A 22,285-nucleotide genomic window follows, 5' to 3' on the forward strand; every position below is an offset into this window, starting at 1 on the left:
AATTTAGACATGATATAAGGACAAACTCCCTAACCATTAGTGCTATATAAAACGCCCTTTCAGAAGGGAGGAGGTTTTCCCTCATTGGAGATCCTCAAGCGAAGCTTCAAGGACAGCGTAGTAGAGGATGTCCTTGTAGGCAATAGAACCTTAATTAGGTTTTAGAAAGGGCAATTTGCCATGGTACTATAGTAAGAATGGATGATATTAGATTAGGTACAACTTGAACTAGATAGCCTCTAAAATTTCTTACATTTTGAGATTCTATGATTCATCATGTATGGAGAATACTTCCCTCATTTGAACTCTATCTCTGATACTCTACAGTAAATAATGTCAGTGAGCATTTTAATAATCAGAAGAAAGTTAAAAGTCTGAAAGATTTTTACAAATATTAACAATTATTGTTATCATCATCATCATCATCATTACTAGTTGATTTTTTGGGTGGGGGAGGTACACTAGGCAAGTCATAAGGAACTATCTGTGCAATCAATTAAATCATCGTCATCTGTAATATCAAAGTTATTACTATCATCATCATCATCATCATCATCAAGAGTAAAAGAGCTTTTAGGTAATAATAAGAATAAAATACTCAAATATTTTTCCTCAACAGGAATTTTTCCATATTAAATCTGAAAACAAAAGCAGTTCCTATGGAGTAAGCTCTACTTGTTTACTCAACTGGTTTTGTCCCTCAAGGGGAAGGACTCCAAGAGATTGATTAGACATGCTGAAATGATGCTAGTGGGCCATGCTTGTCAAACCCCAGGCCATAGCTGTCACCCAAGCAGCTTCTCTGTAAAGAGAGTGCAGAATAAATAGGGGAAATGGCCCCAAGACGGGGAACATTTCATCTCTCATAGCAAACTGAAAAATGGGAGAAGGTATTGAGACATATAAGCATTTGATAATTGCAGGTAGAGAGAGAGAGTCCCAGCAACAGGCCACAGTGAATTTGTATGCAAGAGGAAGATCTGTCTTAAACCCAGAGAGAACAGATCTAGAAGCAGGACTAAGGAAAGGGTGTCCCTACCTTGGAAGGAGCATCTAGTCCTTATCTCACCGTGAGCAAATGCTTAACTTTATTTTTTTGTATTGTAGACTCCCCTCAGCAGTCTTATGAAGCCCACAGACCTTTCTCAAGATAATGTTTTTAAATAACTGAAGGGAATGGTAAAATTCAGTTAGAGGTTAATGAAAACGAAGATTCAATTTTTCCCATCCAAGTTCACAAACACCTGAAATTTATCTACAAACTCCTTGGTGAGGATGGGGGTGGGAGGGTTATAGTCCCCAAGCCATAGAAAGATGAGAAAATGGCAGGACAAATTTCCATGGATGAACATCTCTGAACTCCATGAGCAAGACAAAGATAAAGGAACTCTACTAATAACTAATTTACTCTGTGATCTTGACAAAGTCATTTAATCTGTGACCCCAATTTTTTCATCTTTAAAATATAGGTAATCATCATCATCATCATCATCATTTTCATCATCATCATTATCATCTCACTCCTGGGATGACAGAGACTTTCATCCATGAGAAGTTCTACCATCTTCCCAACTGTCTATGATTTGGGGACTAGTAATCCCCTTTAGTTCAGGGACACCCTTCCTCATAGTATCTCTCTGAGGATGAAGTGAAATAATTTATGTAAAAGAGCTTAGCAAATCTTCAAGTTCTTTTTAAAGTAATTTTTATTAAAGCTATTTCTTTTCAAAATATATGCATGGACAATGTTCAACATTCATCCTTGTAAAACTTTCCAAATTTTTTCCCTCCCTTTCCCTTATCCCTTCTTGTAGACAGCAAGTAATCCAATATATGTTAAACGTGCAATTCTTCTACACATATTTCCACAAACATCATGCTGCACAACAAAATGGAAGCAAACAACAACAAAGGTGAAAATGTTACGCTGTGATCCACACTCAGTCCCCACAGTCCTCTCTCTGGGTAGATGACTCTCTTCATCACAAGACCATTGGAACTGGCCTCAGTCATCTCATTGATGACAAGAACCACATGCATCAGAAATGATCATCATATATTCTTATTGTTTCTGTGTACAACAATCTCCTGGTTCTGCTCATTTCACTCAGCATCAGTTCATATAAATCTCTCCAAGCCTCTCTACAATCATCCTCCTATTCATTTCTTACAGAACAATAATATTCCATAACATTCATATACCACAATTTATTCAGCCATTCTCCAATTGATGGGCATCCACTCAGTTTCCAGTTCCTTGCCACTACAAAAAGGGCTACTTACAAACCTTTTTGCACATTTGGGTCCTTTTCCTTTTTATATGATCTCTTTGGGATACAGACCTAGTAGAAGCACTGCTGGATCAAAGGGAATGCACAGTTTATAGCCCTTTAGGCATAGTTCCCTATTGTTCTCCAGAATGTCGAATCCATTCACAACTCCACCAACAATGAATGTATCAGTGTCCCAGTTTTCCCCTCCAATATTCATCATTACATTTTCCTGTCATTTTAGCCAACCTGAAAGGTATGAAGTGGTATTTCAGAGTTGTCTTAATTTGAATTTCTCTGATCAATAGTGATTTAGAGCATTTTTTCATATGACTAGAAATCAAATCTTCAAATTATAAAATAAAATATCAGTTATCATTATCAATGAATTATCATTAATTTATGAAATGGGGCAAGCGTGCCAGAGCCTCTGAGTACCTGCCCAGAAAGATCATGATGGCCGCAGAGAATAAGGCTGCAATCACATGCCAATAAGGTACAGAGGGTACAGGGGCAGTCACAGAAAATGCATAGATGAGAGCATAGGGAAGGGCACAGAGGCAGATAGATGGCTCAGGGATGGGGTGGTAATGGAAGGCAAGCAGTATTGGAGAACAGGGTGAGGAGTGAGGATGCACAGATAATCACTTTCTAATTGTGGATTATAAATTGGGAGCACTAGGTAGCATGGACCTGATGGAGGCAGAAGAAGGCTTTGGGGGAAAGAGCTTGAGGTCTCATTTTTGAGGTCTTTGAGAAGATAGACTAATTCTTATCTGAGCCACCATGGAGTTAATTCATTAACATATCTATATTACCTCAAAGTTGTTGGCAAAACTTTGAATTTAACATGTCCATATCATCTTAGAGTTATCAGCACTATACAGTGTTCTGCTGGTCTTCCTGTGGATATTTGGAATTTGTCTGAGATTTATATATTATAGGACCAAAAGATTCTGATACAAAGCCTCAATAGCTTCCATGATTTAGTACATGTTACAAGGATGTGCTTTTTGGTTAATATATGATAATAATGTGTAAATTATGCTCCTTTGGAATGGTTTGTACGTGACCCTTTACAATCTTTGCTATTGCTATTTTATATTAGCTACTTATAAACTTGCAATACTGATTACAAGAGGGATATAGTCAGGAGGACCAGAACAAGATAGAATTTTAACAATCATTGTGATTACTGTCATTATTCTTTAATCAAATGGAATAAGAAGCCTAAGAAAGGTCTTGGTGCCCTTTTGGCCTTAATCCATGAACAAAACTGTTCACTTTTACCATTTCCCTCAGTTTGCAAGAGGAAACTCAAGAAAAGCAATTCAAATTCTGTTTGTGACATATCTCCCCTTCCTTGTAGCATACCTGAGATATAGAATTATAAAACTTTAGAGATGGAGGACGCTTTAAATGTGGGGAACCTGAGCTTTAGGAGGTTCAATGGTCTAACAGAGTACAAGTGCACACCTTCCCACCTCCTGCAACAGATGTCCTCATTCTACCTTGTGGTGCAATGGAAAAATCCCCACGAGAATCAGGAGTCCTGGGGTCTAGTCTTAGAAAAGAAATGGTTCCTGATTTAGTCCTATAAGTCAGGTATTTATTAGCAAATTTAGAACAGTTAGATCCATTCAATCTAATGTAAGCCTGTCCTTTCTCAATAGCTTGCTTTAACTTTCCAAATGGTTTATCAGTTCTCCTTCTCCCTAGTCCCTTCCTCCACACCTGTAATTGAGGCACTTAATCAGAAAGGCAATTTAAAGTCTTATTTCCACTTGTCAGCATGGAAGGAAATCGTGGTTATTCAATTAATTCACCATCCATCCCTAAGGGCCCCCAGCTATTTCCATGTTCAAAGACTTGAGGGAGGGATAACTGTTCCAATGAACTTGGAATAAATACTTCCAACTTGCAAGAAGGTACCACCTCACTCATCAACACCCCCTCTAATTAAGGGTGACTTTTTTAGAAAACTCAGATCCATTTAAACTCTACCTCTGATCCACTTTATACCCTGGTGGCCCACAGGAATTGCAATATCTCATGTCTCACAATAAAAAACTTTTATTTCCCTTTTACCTACCAAGATTCTATGGTCAATTTTGTTCTGCAGAAATGAAGATTGAGGAAGGTGGAAAAGTCAAGAAGTCTAGCAAGAAGTAAAGCATAAAGCTCATTCAAATTCATAAAGCATTCACTAAATATCTACAGTGTTACATGATTTTCTTAAAGCACATGTCTGAATTGTGTGAGCCTCCCTACTCAATAAACTCAATAAACAGCTGTTCGCTTTTATCTCCAGGATCAAATATAATAATCCTCTGTTTGGCCTTTAATATCCCGTCATAAACTGCCCCCCACCTTTCCAGCCGTTTTAATACTCTACAATCCAGTGACCTCAGTGTCCTTGATGTTCCTTTGAGGAGAGACATTCCATCTCCATTCTGAGAATTTGCCCTGGCTGGCTCCCAAGTCTAAAATTTTCTCTCCTATCACCTGTAACTCCTTGCTTTCCTGATTTCCTTCAAGTCTCAGATAAAATTCAGCCTTTTGAAGGAATTTATGACCAAAGATGAACTAAAATACATTATGAAATGCAAAATGGATAATTTTGATTATAGTAAATTAAAAAGGTTTTGTTCAAACAAAACCAATATAAAAATGATTAGGAGAAGAAGAAAACTGGGGGAAAATTTTATATCCAAGAGTTCTGATAAGGACCTCATTTTTAAAATACATAGAGAATTGACTCAAATTTATAAGAATAAAAACCATTCTCCAGTTAATAAATGCTCAAAGGATATGAAAAGATACTTTTCAGATGAAATTAAAACCATTTCTAGTCATATAAAAAATGCTCTAAATCACTATTGATTAGAGAAATGCAAATTAAGACAACTCTGCGATACCACTGCACATCTCTCAGATTGTCTAAGATGACAGAAAAAAGTAATGATGAATGTTGGAGGGGATGTGGGAAAACTGGGACACTGATGCATTGTTGGTGAAACTGTGGACGTATCCAACCATTCTGGAGAGCAATTTGGAACTATGCTCAAAAGACTATCAAACTGTGCAAACCCTTTGATCCAGCAGTTTTTCTACTGGGCTTATATCCCAAAGAGATCTTAAAGAAAGGAAAGAGACCTTTTTGTGCATAAATACATAAACTGAGTGGATGCCCATTAATTGGAGAATGGCTGAATAAACTGTGGAATATGAATGTTATGGAATATTATTGTTCTGTAAGAAATGACCAACAGGATGATTTCAGAGAGACCTGGGAAGAGTTAAGTGAACTGATACTGAGTGAAGCAAGTAGAACCAAGAGAACATTGTACACAGGAACAAGATTGTATGATGATCAATTCTGATGGGCGTGGCTCTTTTCAACAATGAGATGATTCAGGTCAGTTCCAATGTTCTTGTAATGGAGAGAGCCAACTGTATCCAGAGAGAGGACTATGGGAACTGAGTGTGGACCACAACATAGTATTTTCATCTTTTTTTGTTGTTGTTTGCTTGCTTTCTGATTTCTTTCTCATTTTTTCCATTTTTGATCTGATTTTTCTTGTGCAGCAATATATATATATATATATATATATATATATATATATATATATATATATATATATTCAGAGAGAGAGAGAATTGCATTTGTTTAACATATATTGGATTACTTGCCATCTAGGAGAGGAAGTGGGGGGAAGAGAGGGAAAAGTTTGGAATACAAAGTTTTGCAAGAATGAATGTTGCATATATTTTGAAAATTTAAAAAAAACTATTATTTTAAATTAAAAAAAAATTCAGCCTTCTTCCAGAAATCCTTTTCTGTGCCCCCTCCGCTAATATTAGTGACTTGCCCTCCAATTTATGCTATTTGTACATAGTTGTTTGCATGCTGTCTCCCTCCATAGAATGTAAACACTTTGAGAGAGAAGGCTATGTAGACCTTTCTTTGTATTTTAACCCTGGATAAAGTGTCTAGCATATAGTAAACATTTAATCAATGTTTGCGAGATAACTGAATGCAAAATTCTGCTATCTTGGGGTTGCAAAGGAAGTGAGTGAGTTAGCATATGCAGGGGACTCCCATGAATGACACTTCATCTGACAATTTGGAAGGGAGATATTAGAAAATTGTCTTTCTCCTTTGGAATATGAAAGGAAAGAAAGTAAGGAATGGGGGAGGGGGGATTACAAGACCCCATTCCTACATGGAATCCCTTATGATCTGTATGATTTTGACCAAGTAGTTTTATTACTCTGGGCTCCTGTCTCCTTATTCATAAAATGGGAAATTATGATCCCTAAAGTCTCACCCAACTATTATGTTCTTTCCTTAACTCCACTCACCCCACTCTATAGACAGAAATAGTCACCTTCAGTGCAATTAGGTGATGCCATAGTGCACAGTGCTGAGCCTTAGATCAGGAAAATCTGAGTTCAGATTTCACCCTAGACACTCGACTCTCTGTTTAACCTTGGGAACCCACTTAATTTTATCAGACCCAGTTTCTTCAACTATAAAATGGAATAATAATAGCACTGTCCTCTCAGACATTCTGTCAGGAACAAATGAAATAAAATTTGTTTTAAAAAGTGCTTAATTCATTTTTTTATTGTTGTTTGCTTGGTTTTTTTCTTGTGTGTTTCCCCTTTTGATCTGATTTTTCTTGTGCAGCATGATAAATGTGGAAATAAGTTTAGAAGAACAGCACATGTTTAACCTATATTGGGTTACTTGCTGTCTATGGGAGGAAGAAAGTAAGAAGGGAGGGAGAAAAATTTTGAATGCAAGGTTTTGCAGGGGTGAATGTTGAAAACTGTCTTTGCCTATATTTGGAAAAATAAAAAGCTACTCAGTACTCAAAAAAGTGCTTAGGTTCATTTTTTGTTGTTGTTTGCTTACTTTTTTTCCTCTCAAAATTTTTCCCCTCTTTTGATCTGATTTTTTTTGTGTGTGTGTGTGTGTGTGTGCAACAAGATAATTGTGGAAATAATGTTCAGAAGAATTGCACATGTTTAATGAATATTAGATTACTTGCTATCTAAGGGGGGAGGAAGAAGAGGAAGGGAAAAAATTTGCTACACAAGGTTTTGCGAGAGTGAATGTTGAAAATTATCTTTGTATGTATTTGGAAAAATAAAAAAGCTATTCATATAAAAAAGTGCTTAGAGACAACTACGTTTACCATATTCTAATTTTAGACTTTCATGTACTTACCTTTCCTGTTAGATTGTAAAATCCCTAGGGGTAGGGACTTATTTATCCTACTCTTACCTCCATTTCTCAACATACTAATGTGGAGTACAATTAAGTTAATTAGCTGACAGGAGGGTCAGAAAATAACAATACATAACATTTATCTAGCCTTTAAAGGTGGCAAATATCTCATTTAGCCTCACAAGCATCCTAGATTATAGGTACTGTTATCATCCCCATTTTACAGATGAGGACATCAGAGGTTAAATGATTTTGCACAGAAAAAACATAGAACTGTGCTCTATCCATTGAACCACCTAGCTGTCCCTACTCATTTCCTTGAGCAGACACATTCAGTTCCTGGAGAGAAGGAGGCAGTGAAAGAGTGGCAAATAACCATGGCATCAGGAAGACCCTATCCGAAACCCTTATCCAGACAACTTCCAACTAATTTTTAGTTCTTTGTCAAACTCCTGTCACACAGTTAAAATAGATGGGCACATTGGGGAGTTTTGTCCTGGGGCCAGAGACCACAAAACTCTGTGGGTGTAAGAGTCTGTGGATGAAAACAATGTAAGAGGTCAGAAGCAATGGATTCTACTCATTCAACAATCTATAAACATTTATTAAGTGCCTACTCTGCGCTAGACACTGAGCTAGTTATTTCTTATTGTTTTGCTAAAGAGCCATATGGCATTAAACAATTCAATTATGCTCTCTGGACCTCAGGTTTTTATTTGTTCGCAGTAGAAGGTTTGGATTGAACTTCTTATTCTAATATTCACTGGCTATGTGACTATGAGCAAATCAATCTCCCTAAGCTTCTATTCTTTCACCCACATGGGGAACATTCTACATTTTAAGATCTCTCCCAGTTCTCCTATTCTTTGTTCTATGTCCTAATTTTCAGCTCTCACATTCTATGCTCTAAGATCTCTTTCACGATCCAATGCTCCAAGTTACAAACTAAAACTGTCTCTTTCCTGTTTTTTAAGATGCGTTCTTCTAAAGAATGTATGAGAAATTTCATACCTAGGGTCACCTTTAAGTCCAATAGCACAAAAAATTTAGGGAATCTAGATTTTTAATGAATGAATTTAAGAGAGAGAACAACAAAAGCACTTAGCCACAGTTTACAATTATCATAACCTTTACAGCAACCATCCTGTTAGGATCCTTCTTAGTGACCATAAAGTGCAATAGCAGGCATCCTCTTTTCTAGTCCACTTAAGACATGGCCCTAAAAGAAGCAGGTGGCCTGAACAATGGGTTACAGATGGCACCTTCCTGATTGCTTTCTTTTTGGAAGCACATTCCATACCTGTGTTGTCACTGGATGGCAGCTGCTCCAGAAATAGGTGATTTAATTGGATCATTATCAATAAAAATTCTGGTTATTTTTTCCAGATCTAACACTGAAAATGGAGCTTGCATGTTTCTGTGTAAAATAACATGTTACAAGGGTTATGGGTACCTAAAATATTAGACAGAAAGGATTCTAGACATGAGAGTACAGAGTATTGTAGATAGATCTTGGGACACAGAATGGAGCACCAGGAATGGAAGGGATATTGGAACACAAAACAGAACATCAGTGATGGAAGGAACCTTGACATAAAGAGCAGAGCATCAGGGACAGAAGGGTCCTTGGAACACCGGAGCATCAGGGAAGGAAGAGACCTTGAAACACAGAACAGAGTATTAGGGATGAATGGGACATTGAAACACAAATGAAACATCAGAGATGGAAAGGATCTTAGAACACAGAGTAGAGCATCAGAGATAGAAGGGAACTTGGAATATCAGGTATGGAAAGACTTAGAATATTGAACAGAATATCAGGAATGGAAGGGACCTTGAAACACAGAATAGAATGTCAGAAATAAAAGAAACATCAGAACATAGAGTTCATTGTCAGAAGTGGAAAGGACCTCTGAGAACACAGAACATAGCATCAGGGCTGGAGAGACTTTAGAAGAGTATACGGATTTGTAGGACTGAAAGAAATCATGAACATTGACCTAGACATAGAAGAGATCTCTGAGGTCATCTAACGAAATGCTCTCATTTGACATGGATGTTAAGTGGCTTGATCAAGATCATACAGGTTGTGAATAATATCCAAGGTGCATTTTGAATGCAGATCCTCTGACTCCAGATATGGTACGAATTCCATTGTCCCACACTGAGAATTAGAGATGGGAAAATTACGGTTCACAGAGGAGAAGATCCCACCAGAGGCTCAGACTGAGTTAGGATTACAAACAGAATCTCCTAATTCCAAGTCTACAGTCCCTTCAACCACATCAATCTCCCATCAATCACTCCATGGGATTCTCTTCTGCCTCATACTCTTTTAGGCAGGAAATCCCTTGAAGACCAGGATGATTTCCTCTGCATCACTGATCCAGGAACTAGCATAGGACTTGTGCAGCTGCATATCAATAAATGTGTCCAAATGATAAAGTTTATAATAAAACTACTTGCATCCAATATCAGCTTAGAGAAAGCAAGGCAATGAAAATATTCTAAACAAATGGTATAAACAGGATGAGAATTTAGGTCGTTTTACTTTTAATCCAGTAGTTTAATACTCCAGACCATGTTGTGGCTTTGTTAAGACAGAATGCTATTTTAATTGTGCCAAATTCAAAAGCCCCAAGTCCTAGGAATGCTCTTTTCCTTCGGAAGCAATTATTGCCATGCTATACGATACCTTGCCAAAGCTGCCTTTCCCCAGAACCATGAGGAAGTTAAAGTCAGTCAGTTTCATCCGATCTCGGTTTCCATTGTTGTCGATCTTCGATATTGCATTGGCTGTTTTTTCTTCGGTAACCTTGGTTCCCTGGCCAATCTTGGCTCTCTGAAGGGGAAAACACACAGAATATTTAGCATTAAAAATACAGATAACACACACGCAGAAATAACAAATGTAAACAATGGGGAAGCACCCACAGTAATAGTAATAACTACCGTTATTTTTCTCCTTCTGGACCTGTGATTTCATAGGCTTTGGAAACTACTGGCTTAGAAATTTTCCCCAGTAAAGCAGAGCAGTAAGTCCCTTATCACTTAAAGAGTTAGAACATTGGGTGAGGTTAAGTGACTTGCTCAGGATCACATAGCAAGTCAAGGTAGAGTTGAATTAAAGTCTTCTTGACTTCAAAAGTATTCTGCCTTCATCCACCATGCTACATTCTCTCTTCTAGTAACAAGAACTCATTTTTCTACGGTATTGTATTGCTGAAAAAGAGTATTCCTCACAACCTGTGTTGTCAGATAGTGCAAATATTATTATAACCACTGTCGAGATGGGAAAACAGAAGTTAGCAGCATTTGCTGGGATCATGGACCTTGTAAGACCTCAGCACTGTGGACCTTGCCTACAGTCTCCCCTTCTCCTCTCATGGACTTGTATTTACTTTGTACTGATGTAAATATACTTTAAAATTTACACGTTGCTTTCAGCAATGGAATATTAACTCCTCAAAGGAAGAAACTGCTATATTTTTTGTGTGTTTTTACCCCCAATGCCTAGCACACAGTAGGGACTTAATAAGTGTTTACTGATTCATTGATTCAGAAGCCCAAAAAAGGCTTCCAGTTGAAGCATGCATGGCTCTAAATGATGTTTCTCCAGGGCTTCAGCACAGCTGGTGCTTTCCATCTGGTCTCCCGTGCTTCTCTTCTCTCCCTCTGCCTGATCCAGACCTTTAAACACCTGCACTGACTTTCCACAAGCAATGTGCTTGCTGGGTTTCTGACAGTTTGCTTTCTGGCCTATTACCTTGTGTTGACTTCCAGCGTACACGTGTGCCAGACTTAGAATCCTGGAATCCCAGAGCTGAAGGGCATCTCAAAACTCATCTTCTTCAATCTGTTTCTCAAGGCAAGAATCCCTTTGTGGAGCTTATTTATTCAGATTTCACTTGAACAACTCAAGGTACAGGGAATTCACTATTCCCCAAGGCATTCCATTTTGACACAGCATTAGAGTTTAGGAAGTTCATCTTTATGTTTTATTTAAAAATTCCTTCCTTTAACTTCTGCTTATTGGTCCTAGTTTGCCCCACTGAAGATACTTAGAAATACAGTTTTTCTTAATGTAACAGATTTTTAGCCACAGTGAGGTAGCACTAATGTCTCCACTTCCCATCCTCATCTGAAGCTTAAAAACTTTGACTACATAAAGGGAAACTAGAGTTCATTAGACAAGATAGTTCATAAGACTCCATTATTGGGAAAGACAAAAGGCAAAAAGAAAAGAGGACAACAGAGTCATGAAAGTAAGGAACAAGATATCATCTTGAATGGACTTCAGGAGATAGTGGAGTCTGGAAGGTAATTTTCTGGTCACCTGGGTAGAGGGAAACATCCCATCCTGACCTTTTGTTGGCACTGCCACTCAAAATTTGATTTTGGAAGTCATTTGGAAGGGAATGGTGAGAGAATTCAGCTGAGTTGCTGTATTTAATCCATCATCTTGATTCCATCAATATTTTCTGTCTTTAAAATGTTTTTGCGTTGTCCTGTGATCTTTGAATCATCAACTCGTAGCTTTTTTGTACCGGGCAGAAACTATTTACCATAATATCCCAAGATTTTCTTTATTTTTCTTATGAAATCTTCCCTCCTCCTCATCTGTCCTACTCAACATTTGCATTCATTACTTTGCATTGCAATTTTTCACATAGACCTCATCTCCCCAACCAAACCAAAAGTGACTAGAGGTCAGGACCTGAGCTTTGGTCATTTCTGTATTCCCTTAACACAGGAAGAGGGATTGGATAGGTCAGTAAATGAATAGAGATTATAGAAAAGGAAATTTGTACTTAAGGTAAGTAAAATATTTCTGTCTCAGCAGAATAGGCTTCCTTAGCAGGGAATGAGTTCACCATGTTAGAAGTCTTCAAGAAAAAATGATTTACTAGATATCGGCTATCTTTCCACCTGTAACTCAGTACCCTTCTCCCATTAGCTTCCTACTACCTCTTCCTTTCTGAAAGGCAAGTTCCTCTTCCAAATTTCCATTTATGGAGGCACCTTGCAAGCCATGTTCACTCTGTCCTACGTCAGATCCTTTCCACTTTGCCCCCAAATCAGCACCTTTTTCTACCTGCCATTCCTTTTCAGCAGTCTTTTTTGTGTTGTCTTCCCTCATTAGAATATAAGCTTTTTAAGATCAATGACTTTCTTTTTATTTGTATTCGTAGTCCCACTGATTAGCATAACGCCTGACAGATGAGTAACTGCTTAATAAGTGTTTTATTTAAGCAAATCTCATGTTGTAGAAGGAATCCTTGTTTTAGAGGTGGAATAGATATTCTTTAAGATTCCTCCAACTAAGAGATTGTGTGATCTTGTTAAATGTATGCCAAAAATTGCTTGTTCAATTGGTGCAGGAATAATTTTTTTTCTTGTAAAATACAATCCTAGGAAAACAAACGAATAAATGATTTCATGTTCATACTTCAATCCAGAGGCTCTTGAACTCTATGCAAGTAGAAGCAAAGAGTTTGCCCATTGTTCTTTTGAACAAAGAACACTAACATTTTCTAAAAACAAATAGTATGGAAATAACTCACATTTCTGTAATAGTTAATAGTCTGAAAAATCACTGTTTTCAACAGTTCTATGCAGTTCTATGAAGCAGGTAGCACATTTTACAGATAAAGAAATAGAGGCAGAGCTTAAAATGACTTGCTTGAGATCATATATTTATCACAGTTATGACAACTTCAAGCCCACTATCTCCCAAGGAGATCTTTAAAAAGCAGAAAAGTGTCTTTATGTAGATTTATAACAACTCTTTCTATGGGGGCAAAGAATTAGAAATTGAGGGATGTCCATCAATTGGGAAGCGGCTGAACATAATAGTATATGAATATAACAAAATACTATTTGCTATAAGAAATGATTAGCGGGCAGGTTTCAGAAAACCCTGGGCAGACTTCCATAAACTAATGCAAAGTGAAGTGAACAGAACCAGGAGAACATTACACACTGTAATAGCAACATTTTGTGATAATCAACTACACACACAGAGAAAGAACTGATGTGGTGTGATTGTAGATTGAAGCACACTATTTTCACTGCGTGTATGTGTTTCCCCTTTTGGTCTCTTTTTTTCTCTCACAATATAACTACTATGGAAATATGTTTTACGTGCTTGCATGTATATAATCTACAATGAACTGCTTACCATTTTAGAAAAGGGGAGTAGGAGAAAAGGAGAAAATTTGGAATTCAAAAAAATTTTAATGAATGTTAAAATTTGTCTTTACATATAATTGGAAAAAAATTAAATACTATTTATTTTAAAAAAAGAACTTCAGCATAATCCACTGCACTAGAAAAATTGGGTGTTAAGCATGCAGTAGCTCTCCAAGATATCTTTTTTCCTTCACTTAATGAGAAGAATTGATCTTTCTCAAAGAAATCCTAAATTCAGCAACTGACTCTAAAATTAGATTTTCTTTCCTAAACCCATTAAGTTGGTGTTGTTGTTGTTCATCCTTCCTTGGATGAAGTAATAACTCAAAGGGCATCCTTGTCATGGTATACTTGTCCCATCTCCAAACTTCACACCTTTCCCCTGGTTGTCTTTTCTCTCTCCCCCCTCTGTTTCTTGGCTTCCTTCAAGACTGAGAATTTTCATCTTCTAGTAGAAACTCATTCCCTCCCACTACTTTCCCCCCTCACTACTGCTAGTGCTTTCACTTGGAGATCATTTTCTATTAACTCTGCATATATTCTGTTAATAAATATTCATTTGCATGATATTCTTCCCCTATTATAATGGATGTTCCCCAAGGTCAAGGACCATGCTTTTGCCATTTTTTGTGTCCCCAGCATACAGCACAGGGCCTAACACCTAGTAATTATTTTTTTTTTTTTACTAACTTGATAAAATATTAGGGTTTGAAAATTCCTTCCTTGGTGCTACATTCTTCGTCCAACTAGAAGCCGTCCCACAAAGTCATTTCCTAAATCCTGGCTGAAAGTAATAAAAAGGATTCCATGTGAGCTCTCATCGCCAGTCTGCCTGCTTGGCAAATAAAACTCCACAGGCTGAATACCAGGATATTAGGACAAATGACATTGATTGTATGGGGATTGGAAAGTTGAGTGCCTCAATTAGTTAAGAAGGAGGCAGATGGATCCTTAGAAGATAAGGATGTAGTAGATTAGAGAATTAATATGAGAGAGAACAGGAGGAAAAAGTCTGGGATAAATGAGAAGCAAAAAGAAGGGTAAACTATTAGAGTTAGGGGAAAGGAAAAAACAGCTTTCGTTAAGGGTCTACTATGTGCTAGGTACTGTGCTTAATTAGATGCTTTATAAATATTATCTCATTTGATCCTCAGAATAGCCTTGGGAGATTCCTATGGCAATTTATCTTACATTGGAACACAAGCTTTCAAGGTTTATGAAAGATAAGGCTCCTTTTCCCTCCATGCTGGGTAAGTGCTACAAAAAGTCTGGTACTGCATATAATTAATTATTCCCATGTAAGTAGACTTCTCAAAGCCCTGGTGTGGTCAAACAATTCAATTTAATGACCACTGATAAAACACTTTCCCTGTTTTCGTGGCAAGGTAGGAATAGGCAATAAACACACATTTATTAGGTATCTATTTTGGGCCAGATACTCTGTGTGCCAGGACTTGTACCGAAAATGAAAAATATCATAGGACAACACATTCTGGGTATTGGGCAGGATTTCAGTAGCTACTGAGCTCAAAATAAAATCTCCAATACAATTCACCCAACAAATGGTCAATCAATCACTATCTGTTTGAAGACCACAAGTAAAGGAGCATGACTGCCTGAAATTTTGGCTCTGGGTGTACATAATGCAAGAACATTTCTTATCCCAGGACAAGACATAAGGAACAGAAATAGAAGTCAAAATTTCAAAGATCTGTGATTTCTCCAACCCAAATCCCCTCTCCTACTTCAAAGCCTTTAACCCTTCTACACTTAAGTGGACAGTCTCCCTCCATGCCCCTCATCCCATTCATCTATCATTCAACAATGCTTATTATCACATTGGGTAGCAAATACATATTTAGCATTTGGAGCACCAGTGTGAACTTATGGACACAGCAGGATATATAAAATTTTCAACTATAGCTTGAAGTAGTAGTTCATAGTTTCAAAATTAGGCCATAGTCCAATATTTTATAGAATATTCTTTAAAGTATAAGAAATGCTTTTGTTTACAAGTATTTTCAACTACAGAGTAGAGTCTCAAATGTTATTTTCAACATCTTAACTCTATAAAACTGGGTTTTTGCTTAATATAGTACCTAGAACAGAAACATTTATCGACTGACTGATTAATCTAATGGCAATTTTGTGATAAAAATCAAGTACCACATGAAAATTAATGTGAAGCAGGAAGCGAGGAGGGCAGCATCCCATCTGATTGCAAGGTTTAAGAAGTTGTGCAGTGCCTGCAGGCTCTCACATCTCTATGAGGAAGTAATTGTGGCTATTTAAGAATAAAATAAAATATTATATTTCCTTCCAATTTATGTGTATCTTTTTTTTTTCAAATGGCTACTAACTTATCAGGACATAAATACTCATCAAGTTCTTTGGACTTAATTTGAAAGTGTTAGGTATTTTTGGCCTGGAGCACTCTCAAAAAAATCACTGAGTCTCTAAGGGTTCCATGAACAGAGAAAAGTTTAGGAATCTGATAGTAGAGAGTAAATCAATGTCATATTAGTCGTATAAAGGAGTAATCTGAGGATGCAAAAAAAAAAAGAGAAATCTTTTCAATAGACAAACACCTTGAGTTGCTGGGCTGTCACATCCCTCCCCCGTCCCAATCCCTCATCATCAGGGATGTATGGTTCTGGCACCATACTCTTCAAACTCAGTGACCTGTTCCTTAGAAAGCAAACAACAGTCTGCCCTCAAACCTGTCTTGGCAGTGGGAGACCCTGTGTGCTCTTCCGCCACAGTCTTGAGGAACCTCTGATCCCATCCATACCATGATGACTAAATTATAAGAGACTTTAGTTGGGAAGGAACAGCATGAGGTGGCCGAGGTCCTGAACTCTTATCAGGCCGAGCTTTTGTTATTCAGTGGTATGGAAAGTTAAATTCATAAAGGCAGCCAGTGTTCTGAATATACAACTCTCTGCAGGAGTGATTGGAGGATATAAAAACTAAAGAGTTTGAATTCAAACCTTTGGCATTTCTTATTAAAGCCTGGCGGAACACCCATTTGAAAACACTAAATCTCATCACTGGACACAATCTTTTATTGCTCCAAGAGTCATCTCCTTTTCTGAGCCAGAATTTGTAAAGGCTATCTTCAAGAAAGACTATTTTAATTTTCTGAAATATGCCATATTGTGGAGACTGCACAGAGCTCAGCCTACCATGAAATTCCATTAACCCGATCCCAGCAGCTCATTCTTACTGTCGCTCAGACCTTCTCCAACGACGAAGCTCGAAGGTAATTTCTGAGTTTCTGCTGGCGCTAATTGGTTATCACAAAGCGTCACATTTCTCCCATTCAAGGTCATTCAAAACACCTCTTAGAGCATTTGGGGGTACCAAGAAAACAGATTTTAAATCTGCTGAATCAGTGCATGGATTGACTAACAATGAAGGATAGTTATCTGAAAGCGATCTCAGAACAATGCATAAAGCTTTGATTCTCATGAGGGGGAGATGGAGATTTTAAATAATATACATAAAGCACGCCTAGACTGCAAAGTCAGTAATGGTCTGTACAAAAAGCTTTTACGTATGAAATGTTTTCTCACTACCACCCACAGATTCCAAGGTGGCCCCAACATTTATCTGTAAGTGTATGTGCTCTAAAGAAAACATACACACCCCAAAACTCTAAACTCATTTCCCTCTCCCACACATCTCTGGTCTTGCCATGGATAATACCTGCTTCCACTAAAGTCCTATTCACTGGGGTATAGAGGTGAACATAGCCTCTCAAAGGCTATAAAATTAAAATGCAAGCATTTGGGGAGGGGATGGAGTGATCCTCTTCTCAAGGGCTACAAAGATGTATGGTAAACTCCTGATAATAGAATATATGTCTATAGTCTAAGTATCAACTTAGCTCAGTACAGAAAAGTTCATCACTACAAAATTAGCCCAAAGTGAATCTGATTATATTGCAGTATATAAAGCTACACATATACATTTGTGCGTGTGTATATACTGCAGTTCATAAGCCCTGAGTTAAAAAAAGGAATTATAGCTTTTTATCACCACCATGTCTGCTATCATATAATTTTTTCTTTTAGCAAACAGTATGAAATGAAAATACATGGTTCATATGCACCTCTATTTTTGCATTCTGCTGTACATATATATGTTTACACACATATACACACACATACATATATATGTATATATCCATATATCTATAGCCAAAAAACCTCATAAAGACACATTTACTAAGATAAAGTACCCATGCCAATGAAATCAAGGAACTTTTGAAATAGATGAAATACTGAAATAACAGAAAGCCTGAGACAGAATATATCATACAATTTATTGCCAAAACACAACTTCCTCATAAAACTGAAAAATGACTGAAAAGTGGTCCTTTTAACTCAGTAAACAGAATCCCTAATAAGTCAATGGTATGATAAAGTTGCCAAACCCACTAATAATATTAAGTGATATTTATGCAGTGCCTTAAAACGTGCAGATTGCTTTATCTACATTATCTCATTTGAGTCTCCCAACAAGCTGGAGAGGAACATCTTACAGGTTTGTTTATACCCATTTAATAGATAAGGAAAGTGATACTCAGAATGCTCTTGCCCATAGTCAAACAGTATCAGAGATAGATTTCATGACTAAGTTTTCTGACTCCAAGTTCAGGATTTTGGCCACTGGACCCGATTACTTAGAATTTAGGCTCTATAGATGAAATAGAGGGAGATTATAGTCATATTTTAAAAGCCAAAATATAGAAAAGATAGATTTATTCTGCTTGTGTAAGGCTAAAATCAATAGTTGAACATTATAAAGAGGCAGATTTGGGCACAATATAAGAAATACTTTCTTAAGAATAAAAACTATCCGAACATTGACACCTTCCTCAATGGGTAAGAACTTACCCGTATTAATTTAAAATTAAAGGGCTCTCATAGGTTAGGTTGTAAAAATTCCTCATTAACTATAAGGACAATCAGACCTTATTGGGGTGGAATGACTTGCCCAAAACCAAATAGGTATTGAATATCAGGATTAGTATTTGAACCCAGGTACTCTGACCCTAGAACCAACACATTTTTGACTGTGCCTTCAAGTGGAAGACAAATAGCCTCTTGTGGGGGCCTTGAAGGAGAGGATTTATGCATGCTTCATGTAGCAAGGTTCACCTCGATGACTCCTGAGGTCCCTTCTAACTTACAGATCCCAAGATCCCTCAATAACCCTTTAAAATATGGATTACATAAGAAAACGAGACGTATGTAGAGTAAACTACATTTATACACCATGATGCTAATTTATGGCAATTTCTGGCAGGGTTCAAGTAGTGCCTAAACCTTGTGGGTTCAGAAGGCAGTTCAAGTTCTCTCTCTCTCAGTTCTGGATATGCAGAAGCTCAATGATATTTGTTCACTCAGAAATGATCAAGCTTTAGGAAATATTTTTTAACTCAATGATTTTTTTTATTCTTGGTACTTTAAAAATTTTATTAATTTTTCTTTTTTAGGTTATACATATACATTTATTTTTGATATATCTTCATATGTTCTTTTTCTTTCCTTTTCTTCTTCCTTTCTTTTTAAAATAAGGTTAAATATATCTTGCTTTAGGCTGAGAATACAAAAACTCATGTTGGGAAAGAAAAATCAGAACAAAAAGGAAAAACCATGAGAAAGAAAAAAAAGGTGAAAATAGCATGCTTCAATATGTATTCAGTCTCCATAGTTCTCTTTCTCTATAGATGCAGATAGCATTTTCCATTCAAAGTTTACTGGAATTGCCTTGGTTCACTGAATTGCTGAGAAGAGCTAAGTCTATCATAGTTGATCACCATACAATCTTGCTGTTGCTGCATACAATATTTTCTTGGTTCTGTTTACTTCACTCAGCATCAACTCAGGTAAGTCTTTGGCTTTATGAAATCTTATCAAGATGGCTTTTGACCAGAAAGTGACTTCCTCAGAGAAGCAGGAGAGGTACTATCTGGCACTGAGGGAGGCACAGGACAAAACAATAGTGATGTCCCCAAAAGAGGGGCATTGAAAAAATTTTAATGCACATAAGTGAATAGGGGGACTTCAAAAGGAAGTAAAATATTGTTGAAAGTAACTGCTGGAATTTACTATATGCTTTTTTCTTTTTCTCCTCTCCCCTCCCCTCCTTTCCTTCTTCTCTCCCTCGTTCTTTCCCTCTTAAAATAAGACTCAATATATCTTACTCCAGGTAGGGAATGCTAAAGTTAATCATGGGCCTAATTCCATTCCTTTTTGCCCTGGGAACTTTGACCTGCTCTGTTTCCAGCCTGGGCTCATTTGACCCTTCTTAGGCAATATAGAAGCTCCCCATTTTAGGGTCTCACTATGTTGATGCTCTACTTAATAAGAACAGTTGATTGGCTCAGCCCCTTGCAACTCATAACCCCTGACTTCAAAACAGCTGCTAACTTCAGGCTCCTGAGTAGTAGGGATCACAGGTGTGGACCATCATGTCTATCATTTATATATTTTTTCTTTTTAGCAAGCAGTATGAAATGGAGATTCATGGTTTCATAGGCAACTTTATTTTTGCATACTGCTGTATAAATGGAAATGCTCTTTTTCAGTGATTAAGTTCAGAATATAAAAATAAAATAAAATAAAAAGAGACTGATTCTTAAAGATAACTTGTAAGAAAAACTGAAATAACAGAATTTATAGTGAGAACTATTTCTAGCTCAAAATCTAGGGTTGAGTCCATTACACAGAAAATCCCATTTCTGATGAAAAGCCTCTTTCAAGAAACGAAATTATAGGTTGTATGTTTGGAAAAACAATTTTGTAGCATTCAACAAGTTTTTTTTTAAGCATTTACTATAGGCAAGTTATTATGTATTCCAATGCAATAATTAAAGTGAAAAAGAATCATCACTTTCAAGAAACTTACATTTTTTTTGGGAGATACAACATAGAAACAGAGAAGCAAATACAAGAAAGATGGTTTGAAGAAGATAAAGGGACATTATCTACTAGAAAGATGAGGAAAGGCTTCTTACCAGCAGTGACATATGAGACGTCCCCAAGGAAAATATCAGTAAAGAGAAAATGAATTCCAGGTAGGAGAGGGAATGTGGTGTGCATGAAGACTGGAAAGGAGAGCTAGAGTAGCACTGGATGAGTTTTAGGTATCAAGGAGAGCAGTTAAGATTTTATCTTAGGAAAAATAATAAGGAGCTATTGAAGGTTTTTGAGCAAGGGACAGGCAGATGGCTTACTGCATTTCTGTTTGCTTGCTTTTCTCTCTTTTTTTCCAATTTCTGTGCTGATTTTAAGAATCTGGAATCATACCAGAGAAAGATTAAGCAACTTATTTAAATTCACCTATTTAATTAAGGACGGAGCCCATAGTAGAATCCAGCCCTCTTCGATACTAGCATTGTACTCTTCCCTTAAGATACTTAGCACAAAGGCTAGCACATGACAGGTATGATGTGAAAGGTGACTGCTTTCCCTTCTCCAACCTTTCCACACTATAACATCCTTTTTTATCCATCTTTCCTTTGGGTGACTATCAGATAGCTGCTAATCTAACATGCTGAAATATGCACTAGTTATTGAGTACTAGTTATTTAGGGAAAGTAATAGCAAAGTGGATAGAGCACCAGGCCTGGACTCAGGGGCACCTGTGTTCTAATATGACCCCAGACACTAGTTTTGTGACCCCCAACACCTAAACCTGTTTGCTCAGTTTCCTCATCTGTAAAAATGAACTGGATAAGGAAATGGAAAATCACTCTAGTATCTTTGCCAAGAAATCCCCAAAATGGCACCTGGTCATGGCTGAAATTTCTGAACAACATTAATTATTTAACTTCTCTGGGCTTCCCCTTTCTTATTTGCAAAGTAGGATAATTATACCATTACAATTTACCTCATAGAACTTTCATGAGAATCAAAAAGGGATTATGCCTATAATAAGCACTTTGGACACCTCAAAGTACTATAGGAATCAAATGCTGGCATTAAAATTAGAATAATTTATTATGCCTCCTATAAACCATGTTTTCATTTAATGGAGGCTTTTGAGAAATGTCTTAATCCAGGGAAGTGTTTCTATGACAGACATGTTAGGGATCATGACATCAAAGCTATAAGGGACCTTAACCATCATTTACTCCAAATCAATTTATTTTTACAAAAGAGGAAACTGAGACCTTGCAAAGGGGAAGTACTTGCTCAAACTAACAGAATCAGGTAATGGCAAAGGTAGGACTAGAGCCCTGGTGTCTCACTCAAAATCACATTATGCTCCTTCTACAATACCAGCATTTCCTAAGTCATAGTCTGTGGTGCTCTGCTATTTCAAACAGCGTGAAAGAGAGCTTTGGTGGAAAAATGTCCATGCAACAATATTTTTTTCTCAGATATTGAATATGTAATTATATATAGGAAATCACTGCCTAAGCATAAACAGATCCTATCAAACTTTCATTCTGAACATTATCTATTTTGGAACTGTGAGTTCGGCTGTTAAATGAGAGAAAAAACTATAATAGAAAGACCATTGAGAATCAGAGGTTCTGGATTCAAATATATCAATTATACATTTGATAATA

The 22,285-nt window shown here is 37.0% G+C and overlaps 1 protein-coding gene across 3 annotated transcripts in view; it reads right to left on the reverse strand.

Moving 5' to 3' along the window:
- Positions 1 to 22,285, reverse strand: part of PRKCB (protein kinase C beta) — a 629,528-nt gene that overhangs the window by 199,397 nt on the left and 407,846 nt on the right. For all 3 annotated transcript variants that reach the window (XM_074280025.1, XM_074280027.1, XM_074280026.1), the window contains one exon: positions 10,202 to 10,348. In XM_074280025.1, the coding sequence (XP_074136126.1) occupies positions 10,202 to 10,348 (147 nt within the window). The remainder of the gene's footprint in view (positions 1 to 10,201; positions 10,349 to 22,285) is intronic.

This window comes from Sminthopsis crassicaudata, chromosome 1 (assembly GCF_048593235.1).
Source record: "Sminthopsis crassicaudata isolate SCR6 chromosome 1, ASM4859323v1, whole genome shotgun sequence".
NCBI lineage: Eukaryota > Metazoa > Chordata > Mammalia > Dasyuromorphia > Dasyuridae > Sminthopsis > Sminthopsis crassicaudata.